This window comes from Oncorhynchus masou, unplaced genomic scaffold (genome assembly GCF_036934945.1).
Source record: "Oncorhynchus masou masou isolate Uvic2021 unplaced genomic scaffold, UVic_Omas_1.1 unplaced_scaffold_671, whole genome shotgun sequence".
Taxonomy (NCBI): Eukaryota; Metazoa; Chordata; class Actinopteri; order Salmoniformes; family Salmonidae; genus Oncorhynchus; species Oncorhynchus masou.
In genome coordinates, this window is record NW_027013158.1 from 231,721 (window position 1) to 252,257 (window position 20,537).

General features: G+C 50.3%; 1 protein-coding gene and 1 long non-coding RNA gene across 3 annotated transcripts in view; both read right to left on the reverse strand.

Annotated features, from left to right (window-relative positions):
• Positions 1–376: 376 nt before the first annotated feature.
• On the reverse strand, positions 377–2,576 carry LOC135536840 (uncharacterized). Of its 2 annotated transcripts, none has more exons than XR_010455074.1 (2): positions 2,523–2,576; positions 377–2,199 (listed from the first exon to the last, which is right to left on the reverse strand). It is a non-coding gene; the product is annotated as an uncharacterized LOC135536840 (long non-coding RNA). The 2 variants fall into 2 exon arrangements; XR_010455075.1 differs by having other exon boundaries at positions 2,556–2,574.
• A 244-nt stretch (positions 2,577–2,820) lies between these two features.
• Positions 2,821–20,537, reverse strand: part of LOC135536846 (bromodomain-containing protein 4-like) — a 55,796-nt gene continuing 38,079 nt past the window's right edge. The window contains exons 16-24 of the mRNA XM_064963091.1: positions 18,939–18,959; positions 18,544–18,843; positions 16,383–17,579; positions 14,656–14,753; positions 14,348–14,456; positions 14,052–14,227; positions 7,761–7,948; positions 7,073–7,319; positions 2,821–3,475 (exon numbers count right to left, since the gene is read on the reverse strand). Of these exons, the coding sequence (XP_064819163.1) occupies positions 3,407–3,475; positions 7,073–7,319; positions 7,761–7,948; positions 14,052–14,227; positions 14,348–14,456; positions 14,656–14,753; positions 16,383–17,579; positions 18,544–18,843; positions 18,939–18,959 (2,405 nt within the window). The 3' untranslated portion in view covers positions 2,821–3,406. The remainder of the gene's footprint in view (positions 3,476–7,072; positions 7,320–7,760; positions 7,949–14,051; positions 14,228–14,347; positions 14,457–14,655; positions 14,754–16,382; positions 17,580–18,543; positions 18,844–18,938; positions 18,960–20,537) is intronic.

Consider the following 20,537-nt stretch of genomic DNA (forward strand, 5'->3'; position numbering starts at 1 on the left):
GTGCACTAGCTTCGACCAGATCCCTATGGGCCCTGGACTCAAGTAGTGCACTATGAAGGAATAGACAAAATAACCTTTGACTTCTAACACAACACACAGCCTCTGCTGGGTACGACCAGAACTGCAGGGTAAATACCCATTATACTGAACCTCATTATAGGGCTCTCTCTCAAGTCACATTTCCTCGATTCCTCACATCCTATGTCCTCACCTCCTTCTCAACTGTATTGAAGGAGAAGGTCCTAGGTCACCTCCCCTCAGACCTTCTCCTCCAATGGGAATGCGAAGTATCGAGGAAATATGTTAGCAAGGCAATTCTTTGTGTCGACCCAGGCATGTCCTACCCAGTGACTCCGGCCAACCAAACAACACCGTGTCATTTTTATATAATTTTAATACTTTTCTTTAAAAAAAAAGAAGATGTTTTACTCCATAATCAGAACAGAATGTATCCATCGACCTTAACACCTCACTCATCAACAAACCAACCGGTGATTCAAAACAAAAACAATGACAAGAAACAAAACAAACAACCGTCAAATATGAAAAGGCTAAATTAAATTAAAAAAACATCCCAAAAAAAGAATACAGGGGTTTGATGTATATCTGGACGTGACAACACAGCAGGCCGCGCACCCAGAACACTCAGAGCTATGGCACATGACTACAACCCCGACTGTTACCACGGAAACTAAAAACAGAGCAGAACAATGGAAGCAAAAAACAGGAAGGGAATAAAAAGTAAATAAAAGCTATGATACGGATGGTAGAGGACGATGATGATGATGACAGGAGAGAGAGATCGACAGATGGACATGAATATAAAAAAGAAAACGAGTAAGAAGCTAAAGAAGAAAAGAAAGGAAGTATAGTAGCAGGTGGATGCAGCTACAGAACAGTAGAACAAAGGTAAGTAGTTACAGGCCAGTGCCGTCAAAAGAGTGATCTTCCTGTGTTTATATGTCTATTTCCACACTATAAGGCTGGAATAACACTGTTACATTGTGAAAATGATGATAATACCCTTTTAGTGTAGGAGCTGTTTGAAAAGGAAATCAGCCTGTTTTGGTGGGGTGGAGTTTTGGCCTGCCTGGTGACATCACCATGCGTTAAATTAGTTGATCGACCAATAAGAAAGAGTTCCAAATCTCTCTGCCATTAACAGCTGCTTTTCAGTCTCCCCTCCCCACCCAGACCACTCCCAGACAGTCCGAGCAACATTCTTGCTTGAGAAATTGCTCTCAGCTAAGAATCTATTTCTTGTTTATTTTGGGCAATTTCAACTGAAAACAAATCACAAGTAACGTACCTAATTGTTACACCAAAAATGATTTGATATTTAAATAAAAACAGAGGCCTTTAGACTCTTGAATATCTGAACTTGATACAGAGAAAAACAGGATGAGAGAAAGGAGGTTATGAACAAGACAAACTATTTTTTATAGCATCATAAAAAAGTTGTTTTTCTTACAGTCACTTCTCTAAAAAACCAAAAGGGAATTGAGCCGAAGGCAGATAAGTCATTCTCCCTCCCAACAACATCATCCTATTATTTTTAGGGACTTTTCATCGTATATAATATATATTTATGCATCTATTTATATATATATATATGTATAATCTGTGGCGTGTGTTAATTTACAGGTCAGAGCTGTAAGGCAAGAGCCACATTCCAACACCTTTAAAATGTACCCCTCCCTCCCTCCCTCCCTCTCTCTCTCTCTCTCTCTTCCATCCTCTCTTTTCCTCTTTCCCTCCTTTCTTCACTCATCCTTCCTCTTTATCCTGCTTTCCCTCCTTTCTTCCCTCTCTGCCTCCTTTCTTGAAATAATCAATGAATCAGACATGACTGAAAAAAAATGGAGTTCAAGCTTTTACACTTTCAACTTGTGTCAAGTCAGTGATGTCACAAAGAACAAGGAGAAGGAAAGAAGGAAGGAAGGAAGGGCGCCTCTTTATAGTGTTGGGGTGTGACCCCGGGGTTCATCCTGCTGTCCGGAGAGCAACTGAACCCATCTCAGGGGATACGTCCCAAATGGCCCCCTACTCCCTGTATAGTGCACCACCTTTGATCAGATCCCCATGGGCCCTGGACACAAGTAGTGCACTATATGAAGGGAATTAGGGTGCCCTTTTGGGACGCAAGCATGATAACACACACAGCCCGCTCACTTCTCCCTCCCCAACCTCCTCCCCAACCTCCTCCCCAACCTCCTCCCCAACCTCCTCCCCAACCTCCTTCCCAACCTCCTTCCCAACCTCCTTCCCAACCTCCTTCCCAACCTCCTTCCCAACCTCTTACCTAACCCCTCCCCAACCCCTCCCCAACCTCCTCCCTAACCCCTTCCCAACCTCTTCCCAACCTCCTCCCTAACCCCTTCCCAACCTCTTACCTAACCCCTCCCTAACCCCTTCCCAACCTCTTACCTAACCCCTTCCCAACCTCTTACCTAACCCCTCCCTAACCCCTTCCCAACCTCTTACCTAACCCCTCCCCAACCCCTTCCCAACCCCTTCCCAACCTCTTCCCAACCTCTTCCCAACCTCTTCCCAACCTCTTCCCTAACCCCTCCCCAACCTCTTACCTAACCTCTTCCCTAACCCCTCCCCAACCTCTTCCCTAACCCCTCCACAACCTCTTCCCTAACCCCTCCCCAACCTCTTCCGTAACCCCTACCCAAACCCCTCCCCAACCTCTTCCCTAACCCCTCCCCAACCTCTTCCCAACCTCCTCCCTAACCCCTTCCCAACCTCTTCCCTAACCCCTCCCCAACCTCTTCCCTAACCCCTCCCTAACCTCCTCCCCAACCTCCTCCCTAACCCCTCCCCAACCCCTCACCCACCCCGCTTAAAGGCCAACATCAGAAAACAGGGTGAGAAAAATACTAGATGAAGAGAGAAATGAATCAGAGAGAAAGAAGTCTGTCCGTCCTCTCGTTCGCCCCTCCCTCCCTCTCTCATGTCAGAAGAACATAAGGTGCTCATCATCATCTTCTTCTTCTTCTTCTTTCTACATTAAACCCTCTTTATTTTCCCCTCTTCTTTATGTTCAGGTAATAGTTCTCAGTCCTCCCCTCCTCCCTCGGTTTAGTTTCAGAATACAAGAGGAGTTCAAATATCTGTTTATCGACAGGTATCCGGTTTCACCGTTGCCCACGGCAACAACCAATCATCGACGATAAAACGGGCAGTTAGACACAAAAAACGCATCTGAAATTGCACTCCCGGTCCCCACCGCTGGGGGGGGCTCCACCTTATTACCTCAGTCTCCGTCAAGTCTCTGGAGCTCACATCCTGGTCTGAGGTCTCTAATCACAGAGAGGGAGGGGGGGTGTTGTGTGTGAAATCCCCGGTGGGATAAGGTAGAGTTCATTTGTCTCCCTCTCCTCCTTTCTCATTCTCTCTCTCAGAACAGGTTCTCTTCAAAGATGGCCATCAGGTCGCTCTGGAAGTTGATGTCAATGGTGTCCGCCATCTGTAGAGAGGGGGGGATGAGAGAGAAAGGGGGATGAGAGAGAGAGAGAGAGAGAGAGAGAGAGAGAGAGAGGGGGGATGAGAGAGAGAGGGGGATGAGAGAGAGAGAGAGAAGGGGGATGAGAGAGGGGGATGAGAGAGAGAGAGAGATGAGAGAGAGAGAGAGGGGGGATGAGAGATGAGAGAGGGGATGAGAGAGAGGGGGATGAGAGAGAGAGGGAGATGAGAGAGAGGGGGGGATGAGAGAGAGGGGGGGGAGAGAGAGAGGGGGATGAGAGAGATGAGGGGGGATGAGAGAGGGGGATGAGAGAGAGGGGGGATGAGAGAGAGGGGGGATGAGAGAGAGGGGATGAGAGAGAGGGGGGGGATGAGAGAGAGGGGGGATGAGAGAGGGGGATGAGAGAGGGGGGATGAGAGAGAGGGGGGATGAGAGAGAGGGGGGATGAGAGAGGGGGATGAGAGAGAGAGGGGGATGAGAGGGGAGGGGGGAGAGAGAGAGGGGGGATGAGAGAGAGAGGGGGGGGATGAGAGAGAGAGAGGGGGGATGAGAGAGAGAGGGGGATGAGAGAGAGGGGGATGAGAGAGAGAGAGAGAGGGGGATGAGAGAGAGAGAGAGAGGGGGATGAGAGAGAGAGAGGGGGGGATGAGAGAGAGAGGGGGATGAGAGAGAGAGGGGGATGAGAGAGAGAGAGAGGGGGATGAGAGAGAGAGAGGGGGATGAGAGAGAGAGGGGGTGAGAGAGAGAGGGGGATGAGAGAGAGAGGGGGATGAGAGAGAGGGGGATGAGAGAGAGGGGGATGAGAGAGAGGATGATGAGAGAGAGAGGGGGATGAGAGAGAGAGGGGATGAGAGAGAGAGGGGGATGAGAGAGAGAGAGGGATGAGAGAGAGAGGGGATGAGAGAGAGGGATGAGAGAGAGATGAGAGGGATGAGGGATGAGAGGGGGATGAGAGAGAGAGGGGGATGAGAGAGAGAGGGGGATGAGAGAGAGAGGGAGAAGAGAGAGAGAGAGAGGGGGGATGAGAGAGAGAGGGGGATGAGAGAGAGAGAGAGAGGGGGATGAGAGAGAGAGAGGGGGATGAGAGAGAGAGAGGGGGATGAGAGAGAGAGATAGAGAGAGAGAGGGGGATGAGAGAGAGAGAGAGGGGATGAGAGAGAGATAGAGAGAGAGAGGGGGATGAGAGAGAGAGAGGGGGATGAGAGAGAGAGGGGGATCAGAGAGAGAGAGGGGATGAGAGAGAGAGGGGGGATGAGAGAGAGAGAGGGGGATGAGAGAGAGGGGGATGAGAGAGAGAGAGGGATGAGAGAGAGAGGGGGATGAGAGAGAGAGGGGGATGAGAGGGGGATGAGAGAGAGGGGGGATGAGAGAGAGAGAGAGGGGGGATGAGAGAGAGAGAGAGGGGATGAGAGAGAGAGAGAGGGGGATGAGAGAGAGAGGGGGATGAGAGAGAGAGAGAGAGAGGGGGATGAGAGAGAGAGAGAGAGGGGGATGAGAGAGAGAGAGAGAGGGGGATGAGAGAGAGAGAGAGATGGGGATGAGAGAGAGAGGGGGATGAGAGAGAGATAGGGATGAGAGAGAGGAATTAGATGCAGTGTAAGGCTTTCCCATCTACACCCCACCTCCTCTGTATTATCACACTACAACTGCAGAATATACATATATTAATTAGTATCTTTATGATGATTACCACCCCTCTCCTACTATACTAGTATATCATGTTAGTATTATAGTAGTATAACTGCTATAAAGTATTACCTCCTCTCTCCTACTATACTAGTACATCATGTTAGTATTACAGGTGCTTGCCTACGGAGCTGTGAGGGGAACGGCACCGCAGTACCTCCAGGCTCTGATCAGGCCCTACACCCAAGCAAGGGCACTGCGTTCATCCACCTCTGGCCTGCTCGCCTCCCTACCATTGAGGAAGTACAGTTCCCGCTCAGCCCAGTCAAAACTGTTCGCTGCTCTGGCCCCCCAATGGTGGAACAAACTCCCTCACGACGCCAGGACAGCGGAGTCAATCACCACCTTCCGGAGACACCTGAAACCCCACCTCTTCAAGGAATACCTAGGATAGGATAAGTAATCCTTCTCACCCCCCCCCCCCCTAATGATTTAGATGCACTATTGTAAAGTGGCTGTTCCACTGGATGTCAGAAGGTGAATTCACCAATTTGTAAGCCGCTCTGGATAAGAGCGTCTGCTAAATGACTTAAATGTAAATGTACAGTAGTATAACTGCTATAAAGTATTACCGCCCCTCTCCTACTATACTAGTATATCATGTTAGTATTACAGTAGTATAACTGCTATAAAGTATTACCGCCTCTCTCCTACTATACTAGTATATCATGTTAGTATTACAGTAGTATAACTGCTATAAAGTATTACCGCCCCTCTCCTACTATACTAGAATATCATGTTAGTATTACAGTAGTATAACTGCTATAAAGTATTACCGCCTCTCTCCTCCTCTCTCCTACTATACTAGTATATCATGTTAGTATTACAGTAGTATAACTGCTATAAAGTATTACCGCCCCTCTCCTACTATACTAGAATATCATGTTAGTATTACAGTAGTATAACTGCTATAAAGTATTACCGCCTCTCTCCTCCTCTCTCCTACTATACTAGTATATCATGTTAGTATTATAGTAGTATAACTGCTATAAAGTATTACAGCCTCTCTCCTACTATACTAGTATATCATGTCAGTATTACAGTAGTATAACTGCTATAAAGTATTACCTCCTCTCTCCTACTATACTAGTATATCATGTTAGTATTACAGTAGTATAACTGCTATAAAGTATTACCTCCTCACTCCTACTATACTAGTATATCATGTTAGTAGTATAGTAGTATAACTGCTATAAAGTATTACCGCCTCTCTCCTACTATACTAGTATATCATGTTAGTAGTATAGTAGTATAACTGCTATAAAGTATTACCGCCTCTCTCCTACTATACTAGTATATCATGTTAGTATTATAGTAGTATAACTGCTATAAAGTATTACCGCCCCTCTCCTCCTCTCTCCTACTATACTAGTATATCATGTTAGTATTACAGTAGTATAACTGCTATAAAGTATTACCGCCCCTCTCCTACTATACTAGTATATCATGTTAGTATTATAGTAGTATAACTGCTATAAAGTATTACCGCCTCTCTCCTCCTCTCTCCTACTATACTAGTATATCATGTTAATATTATAGTAGTATAACTGCTATAAAGTATTACCGCCCCTCTCCTACTATACTAGTATATCATGTTAGTATTACAGTTGTATAACTGCTATAAAGTATTACCGCTTCTCTCCTACCATACTAGTATATCATGTTAGTATTATAGTAGTATAACTGCTATAAAGTATTACCGCCTCTCTCCTACTATACTAGTATATCATGTTAGTATTACAGTAGTATAACTGCTATAAAGTATTACCGCCCCTCTCCTCCTCTCTCCTACTATACTAGTATATCATGTTAGTATTATAGTAGTATAACTGCTATAAAGTATTACCGCCCCTCTCCTACTATACTAGTATATCATGTTAGTATTATAGTAGTATAAATGCTATAAAGTATTACCGCCTCTCTCCTCCTCCTCTCCTGCTCGCGGCGTCTTGCCAGCTCCCTCTGCTGGTCCATGGCGTTCTGTGCTGCGGCCGAGGGTGGGGGTGTGGCCTGTTCAGTGGGAGGGGCCTGTGGGGAGACGGCGGGAGGGGTTGAGGCAGGGGGCGTGGGGGCTTGAGGCGAAAGTTGCTCCTGGCGACGGCGAGAGTCCTGGACACGCACCCTCCCCTGCTGTTCCACAGAGTCCTCGTCGTCACGGCTACTGGAGAAGAGGAAGCGTGTGTCAGAGGGGGAGGAGCTTAGCTGGGGTGCAAGAATGAGCTTCCATCCTTCCCCTTTTTCTCACCATAGTATCTACCTCGGCAGAGAGGTCTTCTCCCTCTCCTCCATCTCCCTCTTCCCTTCTTACCATAGTTTCTCCTGCTCTCTCCTGGCCTGCTCGGCCTGTGATTTCAGTTCTCTCTCTCTCTCCTCCACTATCTCTTCCCTTTCCCTCCCTCCATCCCTCTTACCATAGTTTCTCCTACTCTCTCCTGGCCTGCTCGGCCTGTGATTTCAGTTCTCTCTCTCCTCCACTCTGTTCCCTTTCCCTCCCTCCATCCCTCCCTCTTACCGTAGTTTCTCCTGCTCGGCCTGTGCTTTTAGCTGTTTCTCTCTCTCCTCCACTCTCTTCCCTTTCCCTTCCTCCATCTCTCCCTCTTACCGTAGTTTCTCCTGCTCTCTCCTGGCCTGCTCGGCCTGTGCTTTTAGCTGTTTCTCTCTCTCCTTCTCTCGGGCGGCGCGACGGAACTGTTCGAAGCTGTCGCTAGAGGAGCGGACAGCGGAGGTGGGGGTGGACTGAGAACGCTGGGCCAAGCTGGCCCAAGAACCCATGTTCTTTAACTTCACCTCCTGGGAGGGAGAAGGTGGGAGGGGGAAGAGAGTGTAGTGGGAGGGGGAAGAGAGTGTAGTGGGAGGGGGAAGAGAGTGTAGTGGGAGGGGGAAGTGGGAGGGGGAAGAGAGTGTAGTGGGAGGGGGAAGAGAGTGTAGTGGGAGGGGGAAGAGAGTGTAGTGGGAGGGGGAAGAGAGTGTAGTGGGAGGGGGAAGAGAGTGTAGTGGGAGGGGGAAGAGAGTGCGACAGACATTTCGTTAACACCCACTTTTTAAAAGACATTTCATCTCCATCATTTTAATAACAATAACGCCTTACAGGAAAAGTACATTTTATTTAAATCTATTTTATTTATGTAAGTGGAATTTCACAGGAAGGGTCCCAGACACTTTTTGTGTGATTCCACGTGCTTTTGAGGAACTTACACAAACCAGCAAATCATGTTTTTGAGAAACCTGAGCAAATCACTTCCTCGTCCTCGTTGTGATGAGTATATGGGGGTCCCAAAAACAGCACAAACAAAGGCTCCAAAAACACCCAAACATGTCCTTTAATAGAAGGACAAAGCTCTCAGTATTGTAATGCAGGGCTGTAGATATATGCATGATGATGATGTCATTCTCAACTTCAGCCACAACTCTGTATTACATTTTGTTAAACTCAAACAATTTTATGCACGTGCATATTGGCGTGCATGGGTGTACTTCCTCGTTCCCAAATCCTATTGTGTGCATATAGGCTAAATTGGGGGGGGGGGGTGCTACTGATATAGGTAAGGTATAGCTTTCCTTACGATGTCAGTAACTCACCAGAAAACAGACGAGAAGGGAAACCGCGAACCAAAGTAATTTTAGTTGTTAGGTTTGCTGAATATTGCTGAAGATGGTTCACAAAATCCCACAAAACACAGAAAAAAACATAATACTATAACTTTTCACTGACTTCCTGTGACTGATATCTAATGAGGCGTTGGCTAGTTGTTCTGTACAGACGCATAAACACTCCCATCTACAGACTTCCTGTGACTGATATCTAATGAGGCGTTGGCTAGTTGTTCTGTACAGACGCATAAACACTCCCGTCTACAGACTTCCTGTGGAGGACTGATATCTAATGAGGTGTTGGCTAGTTGTTCTGTACAGACACATAAACACTCCCATCTACAGACTTCCTGTGGAGGACTGATATCTAATGAGGCGTTGGCTAGTTGTTCTGTACAGACGCATAAACACTCCCGTCTACAGACTTCCTGTGGAGGACTGATATCTAATGAGGCGTTGGCTAGTTGTTCTGTACAGACGCATAAACACTCCCGTCTACAGACTTCCTGTGGAGGACTGATATCTAATGAGGCGTTGGCTAGTTGTTCTGTACAGACGCATAAACACTCCCATCTACTGACTTCCTGTGGAGGACTGATATCTAATGAGGCGTTGGCTAGTTGTTCTGTACAGACGCATAAACACTCCCGTCTACAGACTTCCTGTGGAGGACTGATATCTAATGAGGCGTTGGCTAGTTGTTCTGTACAGACGCATAAACACTCCCGTCTACAGACTTCCTGTGGAGGACTGATATCTAATGAGGCGTTGGCTAGTTGTTCTGTACAGACGCATAAACACTCCCGTCTACAGACTTCCTGTGGAGGACTGATATCTAATGAGGCGTTGGCTAGTTGTTCTGTACAGACGCATAAACACTCCCGTCTACAGACTTCCTGTGGAGGACTGATATCTAATCGAGGCGTTGGCTAGTTGTTCTGTACAGACGCATAAACACTCCCGTCTACAGACTTCCTGTGGAGGACTGATATCTAATGAGGCGTTGGCTAGTTGTTCTGTACAGACGCATAAACACTCCCGTCTACAGACTTCCTGTCAGGACTGATATCTAATGAGGCGTTGGCTAGTTGTTCTGTACAGACGCATAAACACTCCCGTCTACAGACTTCCTGTGGAGGACTGATATCTAATGAGGCGTTGGCTAGTTGTTCTGTACAGACGCATAAACACTCCCGTCTACAGACTTCCTGTGGAGGACTGATATCTAATGAGGCGTTGGCTAGTTGTTCTGTACAGACGCATAAACACTCCCATCTACAGACTTCCTGTGGAGGACTGATATCTAATGAGGCGTTGGCTAGTTGTTCTGTACAGACGCATAAACACTCCCGTCTACAGACATCCTGTGGAGGACTGATATCTAATGAGGCGTTGGCTAGTTGTTCTGTACAGACGCATAAACACTCCCGTCTACAGACTTCCTGTGGAGGACTGATATCTAATGAGGCGTTGGCTAGTTGTTCTGTACAGACGCATAAACACTACCGTCTACAGACTTCCTGTGGAGGACTGATATCTAATGAGGCGTTGGCTAGTTGTTCTGTACAGACGCATAAACACTCCCGTCTACAGACTTCCTGTGGAGGACTGATATCTGATGAGGCGTTGGCTAGTTGTTCTGTACAGACGCATAAACACTCCCGTCTACAGACTTTGCACGTTGAATCTACTACTGGTCTGCAGGGAGCATTTCTCTGATGCTGAGTAAAACCACCACGGAGAAGAAAAGTAATCGCTGCAAGACGTTTCCGGACCCGTCTAGGACCTGCACAAAGAGCAATTGAGGGAAGAGAGAGGCGTTTGCCATCGTTCTGTAAAATCAGGACAATAATGTTCAAGTTGACCTAAACTGGTTTGGAGAAGCAAATTTCACAGCCACCACACAAATGGTCATCTCAAAACCAGTTTAGACCATACGTCTTGATTTACAGAATAATAAACAAACCAGTCGAAGCAAAACGGGGCGCACATTATTCACAGGGACTGCCGGAGTTGGGTCAGTAACCTTGACTTACAGAACAATGATGCTAAAACGGCCCATCTCAGGGTCCCACACTCCAACGGTGATTGGGGCCGAGACAACAATGGTTTGATGGCTGTCTTATCTGTGGAGCATTCTAGAAGGACTGGGCTGATCGAGAGAGCTGCGTGTGTACTGGTCTTCCACTACTTTAATTGGGAGTAAAAGATTGCCTATTGTCAAGATTGAAGCCGTGTCTGTTTCCTTACACCTGTACCCCCAACAGCACACATGGTCGTTGTTGCCCCAGACAAACTCACCGGATTCAACTCATTGAGGGCCTGGTGATTAAATGAGAAGTTAAATCAGGTGTGCTTGTCCAGGGTTACAATAGAAACGTGTACTGTTGGGGGTTGTTGAGGACTGGAGTTGGGAAACACAGGCTTACACACACACACACACACACACACACACACACACACACACACACACACACACACACACACACACACACACACACACACACACCCTGCAATAACAACTTTGTACCTACAGTACGCTTGATTATATATTTTACTATTTAAATCCAGTCACTTTAGCCTCCCATAGTCCATGTTACTGTCAATATGTATCCTCCCATCTACCATGTAGTCCATGATACTGTCAATATGTATCCTCCCATCTACCATGTAGTCCATGATACTGTCAATATGTATCCTCCCATCTACCATGTAGTCCATGATACTGTCAATATGTATCCTCCCATCTACCATGTAGTCCATGATACTGTCAATATGTATCCTCCCATCTACCATGTAGTCCATGATACTGAACTGATACCGTCAATATGTATCCTCCCATCTACCATGTAGTCCATGCTACCGTCAATATGTATCCTCCCATCTACCATGTAGTCCATGCTACCGTCAATATGTATCCTCCCATCTACCATGTAGTCCATGCTACCGTCAATATGTATCCTCCCATCTACCATGTAGTCCATGCTACCGTCAATATGTATCCTCCCATCTACCATGTAGTCCATGATACTGTCAATATGTATCCTCCCATCTACCATGTAGTCCATGATACTGTCAATATGTATCCTCCCATCTACCATGTAGTCCATGATACTGTCAATATGTATCCTCCCATCTACCATGTAGTCCATGCTACTGAACTGATATTAGTAACCCCCAGCTGTGTTTTACAGCAGACACCTTATTGGGGCGGCAGTGTAGCCTAGTGGTTAGAGCGTTGGACTGGTAACTGGAAGGTTGAGAGTTCAAACCCCTGAGCTGACAAGGTACAAAATCTGTCGTTCTGCCCCTGAACAGGCAGTTAACCCACTGTTCCTAGGCTGTCATTGAAAATAAGAATTTGTTCTTAACTGACTTGCCTAATTAAATAAAGGTAAAATATAAATAAAAAGATTAGTAACCCCCAGCTGTGTGTTTACAGCAAACACCTTATTGTAGATTAGTAACCCCCAGCTGTGTGTTTACAGCAAACACCTTATTGTAGATTAGTAACCCCCAGCTGTGTGTTTACAGCAGACACCTTATTGTAGATTAGTAACCCCCAGCTGTGTGTTTACAGCAAACACCTTATTGTAGATTAGTAACCCCCAGCTGTGTGTTTACAGCAGACACCTTATTGTAGATTAGTAACCCCCAGCTGTGTGTTTACAGCAAACACCTTATTGTAGATTAGTAACCACCAGCTGTGTGTTTACAGCAAACACCTTATTGTAGATTAGTAACCCCCAGCTGTGTGTTTACAGCAAACACCTTATTGTAGATTAGTAACCCCCAGCTGTGTTTTACAGCAAACACCTTATTGTAGATTAGTAACCCCCAGCTGTGTGTTTACAGCAAACACCTTATTGTAGATTAGTAACCCCCAGCTGTGTGTTTACAGCAGACACCTTATTGTAGATTAGTAACCCCCAGCTGTGTGTTTTACAGCAAACACCTTATTGTAGATTAGTAACCCCCAGCTGTGTTTTACAGCAAACACCTTATTGTAGATTAGTAACCCCCAGCTGTGTTTTACAGCAAACACCTTATTGTAGATTAGTAACCCCCAGCTGTATGTTTACAGCAGACACCTTATTGTATATTAGTAACCCCCAGCTGTGTGTTTACAGCAAACACCTTATTGTAGATTAGTAACCCCCAGCTGTGTGTTTACAGCAAACACCTTATTGTAGATTAGTAACCCCCAGCTGTGTGTTTACAGCAAACACCTTATTGTAGATTAGTAACCCCCAGCTGTGTGTTTACAGCAAACACCTTATTGTAGATTAGCAACCCCCAGCTGTGTGTTTACAGCAAACACCTTATTGTAGATTAGTAACCCCCAGCTGTGTGTTTACAGCAAACACCTTATTGTAGATTAGTAACCCCCAGCTGTGTGTTTACAGCAAACACCTTATTGTAGATTAGTAACCCCCAGCTGTGTGTTTACAGCAAACACCTTATTGTAGATTAGTAACCCCCAGCTGTGTGTTTACAGCAAACACCTTATTGTAGATTAGTAATCCCCAGCTGTGTTTTACAGCACACACCTTATTGTAGATTAGTAACCCCCAGCTGTGTGTTTACAGCAAACACCTTATTGTAGATTAGTAACCCCCAGCTGTGTGTTTACAGCAAACACCTTATTGTATATTAGTAACCCCCAGCTGTGTTTTACAAATCAAATGAAATTTTATTTGTCACATACACATGGTTAGCAGATGTTCGTGCGAGTGTAGCGAAATGCTTGTGCTTCTAGTTCCGACAATGCAGTAATAACCAACATCTAAATAACAATTCCAAAACTACTACCTTATACACACAAGTGTAAAGGGATAAAGAATATGTACATAAAGATATATGAATGAGTGATGGTGGCAGACACCTTATTGTAGATTAGTAACCCCCAGCTGTGTTTACATAGAAATACATAGAAATCTCTTTAAGTTGAACAAAATAGAACCCAACATTGTAGCTGAAGTTCAGAATGACACAACGTCACGGGTCCAACATCTACAGACCTGCATTACAATACTGAGAGCTTTGTCCTTTTATTAAAGGACATGTTTGGGTGTTTTTGGAGCCTTTGTTGATGTTTGTATCAGAGCTTCCATACTACACAACGAGGACGAGGAAGTGATCTGCTCAGGTTTCTCAAAAACATGTGAAATCACATGGACCCTTATATAACATGCTGTTTACATATAAAAAAATGTGAGATTTGGTTATAAAAAAGGAAACCTCTCCTTTAAATGAAGTACTGAATCTACATGCTTTGTTCTAGTATGATTCTGACTCTCACCTGTGTCTTCTTGGCGGTGATGGGTGTTTTAGCCTCCTGCTTCAGTTTGCTGTCCTGATGGGAAGGGGGAGGGGCCGGGGAGTCCGGGAGGCGGAGCCCAGGACGAGAACTGTCCAATAGCTTCACATCTGATCCTGCAGGAGTCAATTGATCGGTTGATTCAGGTGACCTATTGACTGTGAAGAAATTCTGAAATAGAGACACTCTACCGTCGAGGCAGAGAGAGACACAGACAAATCTCTCCCGCTCTCTCCTTAACGCTTCTCACACACACAGAGCCAGGTGTGTGTACTCACTGTGTGTGTGTTTGTTGTCTTGTGGTTTGTGGTGTCGCTGGGTGGGGCTGAAAGGGGAGGGGGGCAGCACCGGGGGGGGGAGTGGCTTCTCCTCTTTCACCCTTTGGTTCTGCAGTGAACACAAAGGTTAACACACACAGGTCCTCTTTAACCCATAATACCCCCCCCGGTTCTAGAGAGAACACAGGGTTAACACACACACACACAGGTCCTCTTTAACCCCCCCCCCCCCCGGTTCTAGAGAGAACACAGGATTAACACACACACAATGTACAGTACACAAACACACACTCTCTCTGTGTACTCACAGGTTTCTTGGGCTGGGAAGGGGACTGTCTCATTGGTGGGAACTGAGGCATCTGGGGAGAATGTATCATCAGAGGGGAGGGGCTCTCCCTCAGAGGACCTATCACAACGGGGGAAACACCCGTATGGAAATGAGTGGGGTGGAGGTCTTCACGGATATACCAGAACCTGAGATCCAAACAGTCTGAAAATATGTGTCAAATACCGACCGGATCCAATATTATATTGAAGAAAATAAATATCCTCTACAGATCACATTCGGTACACGTGGCAGTTGGTTCAGTCAAAGGATTTTTATTTTACCTTTATTTAACGAGGCAAGTCAGTTAAGAACAAATTCTTATTTTCAATGACGGCCTAGGAACAGTGGGTTAACTGCCACTGGGGCAGAACGACAGATTTGTACCTTGTCAGCTCGGGGATTTGAACTTGCAACCTTCCGGTAACTAGTCCAACTCTCTAACCACTAGGCTACCCTTCCGCCCCGATAAATCATGAAGTCAAAACAGTTCTGCTGGCTTTGAGCAGCAATAAAGACCCATTTTTTATCTGATACAGATCCAACCCAATTTGGATCCGATTCTCCCTCATCACGGACCTGCTTTGGGTCGGATCCGGTTCAGCTCGGATCCGAATCGATTTGGATATATCCTGTCTGTGTCGAACGGGACATTTCACGGATCCAATTCGGTTCAGATCTTCCTTTATCAGCATCCAAGAATCCCTCTAGTGGCTGTCTGTCTGTCTGTCTGTCTGTCTGCCTGTCTGTCTGCCTGTCTGTCTGCCTGCCTGCCTGCCTGTCTGCCTGTCTGTCTGCCTGCCTGTCTGTCTGTCTGCCTGTCTGTCTGTCTGTCTGCCTGTCTGTCTGTCTGCCTGTGTGTCTGTCTGCCTGTGTGTCTGCCTGTGTGTCTGCCTGCCTGCGTGTCTGCCTGTCTGTCTGCCTGTCTGTCTGCCTGTCTGTCTGTCTGTCTGTCTGCCTGCGTGTCTGTCTGTCTGTCTGTCTGCCTGTGTGTCTGTCTGCCTGTGTGTCTGTCTGCCTGTGTGTCTGTCTGCCTGTGTGTCTGCCTGTGTGTCTGTCTGCCTGTGTGTCTGTCTGCCTGTGTGTCTGTCTGCCTGCGTGTCTGCGTGTGTGTCTGCCTGCCTGTGTGTCTGCCTGTGTGTCTGTCTGCCTGTGTGTCTGTCTGCCTGTGTGTCTGTCTGCCTGCGTGTCTGCCTGCCTGCCTGCCTGCCTGCCTGCCTGTCTGCCTGCGTGTCTGTCTGTCTGTCTGTCTGTCTGCCTGTGTGTCTGTCTGTCTGTCTGCCTGCCTGCGTGTCTGTCTGTCTGTCTGCCTGTCTGTCTGCCTGTGTGTCTGTCTGCCTGTGTGTCTGTCTGTCTGCCTGTGTGTCTGTCTGTCTGCCTGCGTGTCTGCCTGCCTGCGTGTCTGCCTGCCTGCGTGTCTGCCTGCCTGCGTGTCTGCCTGCCTGTCTGCCTGCCTGCCTGCGTGTCTGCCTGCCTGCGTGTCTGCCTGCCTGTCTGTCTGCCTGCCTGCCTGCGTGTCTGTCTGCCTGCGTGTCTGTCTGTCTGTCTGCCTGCCTGCCTGCCTGTCTGTCTGTCTGCCTGCCTGCCTGTCTGCCTGTCTGTCTGTCTGCCTGTCTGCCTGCCTGTCTGCCTGCCTGTCTGTCTGCCTGCCTGTCTGCCTGTCTGCCTGTCTGCCTGCCTGTCTGCCTGTGTGTGTATTATCTCTCCTACCTGTGTTGAAAGGCTCCGTTTTGATCCGTGGTGATGGTTGTGGATGTAGTATCTGCTTGATCCCTTTCTGTGCCGGGTGCATGGTGCTCTGTTGCTGGGGGAACGACATCCCCTGACCCGCCTGCTGCATGTGTGCGTGAGGGTGTGAGTGAGGGTGTGTGTGAGCGTGTGAGTGAGGGTGTGAGTGAGGGTGTGAGTGAGAATGTGTTGCGAGCCTCTGCTGTTGCTGGGTTGGAGCGGCCGCTGCCTGTGACTGAGTCTGCATGGCCTGCATGAGCTGAGAATGGACCCCCCAGGAGACTGTGTGTGGGCCAGGGGCCGAGACTGGACCCGCCCAGGAGACTGTGTGTGGGCCGGGGCCGAGACTGGACCCCCAGGAGACTGTGTGGGGCCGGGGCCCGGGACTGGACCCCCCAGGAGACTGTGTGTGGGCCGGGGGCCGAGACTGGACCCCCAAGAGACTGTGTGTGGGCCAGGGGCCGAGACTGGACCCCCCCAGGAGACTGTGTGTGGGCCAGGGGCCGGGACTGGACCCCCCCAGGAGACTGTGTGTGGGCCGGGGGCCGAGACTGGACCCCCCAAGAGACTGTGTGTGGGCCGGGGCCCGGGACATGAGCTGAGACTGGACCCCCCCAGGAGACTGTGTGTGGGCCGGGGGCCGGGACATGAGCGGAGACTGGACCTGCACAGGAGACTGTGTGTGGGGGTGTATGTGTGCCGGGGGCCGAGACTGGACCTGCACAGGAGACTGTGTGTGGGGGTGTATGTGTGCCGGGGGCCGAGACTGGACCCCCCCAGGAGACTGTGTGTGGGGGTGTATGTGTGCCGGGGGCCGAGACTGGACCTGCACAGGAGACTGTGTGTGGGGGTGTATGTGGGCCGGGGGCCGAGACGACTGCAGGTACATGTGCAACTGGCTGAGCGGGAGGGGAGGGGTTTCAGAGTTTGTGGGCACGGCCTCCTCGTCGTCCTCAAATAGGGCTTGAGGGGGTTGGGCCGAGACCCCCAGGATTCCGTGGGGGGTGGGGGGAGAGGGGACACAAGGGCGAGGGAAGGACGGTTGGGGAATGTGGAGGGAGGGCTGGGGGGGAGGAGGAGTGGAGGGGGTGGAGAGGGAGGAGGGGGGAGGCTGAGGGGGTTTGGGGGCCGCTCGGTTGCTGGGGCGGGACGGCTGCTGGGGGAGAGCATTGTGGAGTGCTACAGAGAGGAGGGAGGGGGGAGAGAGAGGAGCGAGGAGAGAGAGAAGGGAGCGAGGGAGGAGGGAGGAGAGAGAGAGGAGAGGAGGGAGGAGATAAAGAGAGGAACAGAGGGAGGCGAGAGAGACAGGAGCGGAGGGAGGAGAGAGAGAGAGGAGCGGAGGGAGGCGAGAGAGAGAGGAGCGGAGGGAGGCGAGAGAGAGGAGCGGAGGGAGGCGAGAGAGAGAGGAGCGGAGGGAGGAGAGAGAGAGAGGAGCGGAGGGAGGCGAGAGAGAGGAGCGGAGGGAGGCGAGAGAGAGAGGAGCGGAGGGAGGAGAGAGAGAGAGGAGCGGAGGGAGGGAGAGAAAGAAAGGAGCGGAGGGAGGCGAGAGAGAGAGGAGCGGAGGGAGGCGAGAGAGAGGAGCGGAGGGAGGCGAGAGAGAGAGGAGCGGAGGGAGGAGAGAGAGAGAGGAGCGGAGGGAGGAGAGAGAGAGAGGGAGCGGAGGGAGGAGAGAGAGAGAGGGAGCGGAGGGAGGAGAGAGAGAGAGGAGCGGAGGGAGGAGAGAGAGAGAGGAGCGGAGGGAGGAGAGAGAGAGGAGCGGAGGGAGGAGAGAGAGAGAGGAGCGGAGGGAGAAGAGAGAGAGAGGAGAGAGAGAGGAGCGGTGGGAGGAGAGAGAGAGGAGCGAGGGGGAGGAGAGAGAGAGAGGAGGGAGAGAGAGAGGAGCGAGGGAGGAGAGAGAGAAGGGAGGAGAGAGAGAAGGGAGGAGAGAGAGAAGGGAGGAGAGAGAGAAGGGAGGAGAGAGAGAAGGGAGGGAGGGAGGAGAGAAGGGAGGGAGGGAGGAGAGAGAAAAAGATGAGAATGGGGGGGAGAGGGACAAAAAGACAAAAAAGTACAGAAATAAATTATATTTCTAAAAATCTAAATGTTTCATTAAAACCAAATCCCCTCGACACAATGAAGTGTAGAAATGTGTTTATCCACATACCTGGGGAGAGCATGACGGAGGGCATGACGGCCTGCTGGTTGAGGAAGGGCTGTGTGCTCTCAGAGGTGTGTGTGTTGGTAGCGTTGAGGTGGGGGGGTCCGGCGGCAGGGGCCCCCAGTTCATTACGGAGGGGCTCCCCCACCTGCTGGCTCAGATGGGGGGCCAGGAAGTGAGCTAGGGGGTCAAAGGTCAAAGAGGAGTCCAGAGAGGTCACGGGGACAGTGGGGATGGAGGGAGGAGGAGGAGGGGGCGAAGGGGTGTTGATGCAGATGCTGGGGGGTTTGGACTGAACTAGGGGGTCTGGGGGAGGAGGAGGGTCCAGAGGGGCAGTGATGCTGACCCCGCCTCTGCTGGACTGGTGGGGTCTCTTACAGTATATATTGCTAGAGGAGGACTTTTGCTGCTGGGGGCCAGCCCTGAGAGAGAGAAGGAGAGAGAGAAGGAGAGAGAGGGAGAGATAGCAGGAGAGAGAGAGGGAAGGAGAGGGAGAGAGAGCAAGAGAGAGAGAGAGAGAGAGAGGGAGCAGGAGAGAGAGGGAAGGAGAGCGAGCAGGAGAGAGAGGGAAGGAGAGAGAGCAGGAGAGAGAGCAGGAGAGAGAGCAGGAGAGAGAGGGAAGGAGAGAGAGCAGGAGAGAGAGGGAAGGAGAGAGAGCAGGAGAGAGAGGGAAGGAGAGAGAGCAGGAGAGAGAGGGAAGGAGAGGGAGCAGGAGAGAGAGGGAAGGAGAGGGAGCAGGAGAGAGAGGGAAGGAGAGGGAGCAGGAGAGAGAGGGAAGGAGAGGGAGCAGGAGAGAGAGGGAAGGAGAGGGAGCAGGAGAGAGAGGGAAGGCGAGGGAGCAGGAGAGAGAGGGAAGGAGAGGGAGCAGGAGAGAGAGGGAAGGAGAGGGAGCAGGAGAGAGAGGGAAGGAGAGAGAGGGAGAGAGAAAACAATGAAAATTATGTGTGTACAGGGCTTGACATTTGACATTCTCCTCCGCGCTACCTGCCTTCTCCGCCCTACCCGTCTCCTCCGCGCTACACGTCTCCTCCGCCCTACCCGTCTCCTCCGCGCTACAAGTCTCCTCCGCGCTACCCGTCTCCTCCGCGCTACACGTCTCCTCCGCGCTACACGTCTCCTCCGCGCTACAAGTCTCCTCCGCGCTACAAGTCTCCTCTACCAGTCTCCTCTACCCGTCTCCTCTACCCGTCTCCTCCGCGCTACCCGTCTCCTCCGCGCTACCCGTCTCCTCTACCCGTCTCCTCCGCGCTACCCGTCTCCTCTACCCGCCTCCTCCGCGCTACCCGCCTCCTCCGCGCTACCCGTCTCCTCTACCCGCCTCCTCCGCGCTACCCGTCTCCTCTACCCGCCTCCTCCGCGCTACCCGCCTCCTCCGCGCTACCCGCCTCCTCCGCGCTACCAGTCTCCTCCGCGCTACCCGTCTCCTCCGCGCTACCCGTCTCCTCTACCCGTCTCCTCCGCGCTACCCGTCTCCTCTACCCGCCTCCTCCGCGCTACCCGCCTCCTCCGCGCTACCCGCCTCCTCCGCGCTACCCGCCTCCTCCGCGCTACCCGCCTCCTCCGCGCTACCCGCCTCCTCCGCGCTACCCGCCTCCTCTACCAGTCTCCCCCGCGCTGCCCGCCTCTCCCGCGCTGCCCGCCTCCCCCGCGCTACCCGCCTCCTCTACCAGTCTCCCCGCGCTGCCCGCCTCTCCCGCGCTGCCCGCCTCCCCCGCGCTGCCCGTCTCCCCCGCGCTGCCCGTCTCCCCCGCGCTACCCGTGTCCTCCGCGCTACCAGTCTCCTCCACGCTACACGTCTCCTCTACCAGTCTCCTCCGCGCTACCCGTCTCCTCTTCACAACCAGTTGACTGAGAGCTGCTTCACAACCACATGACTGAGAGCTGCTTCACAACCACATGACTGAGAGCTGCTTCACAACCACATGACTGAGCTGCTTCACAACCACATGACTGAGCTGCTTCACAACCACATGACTGAGCTGCTTCACAACCAGTTGACT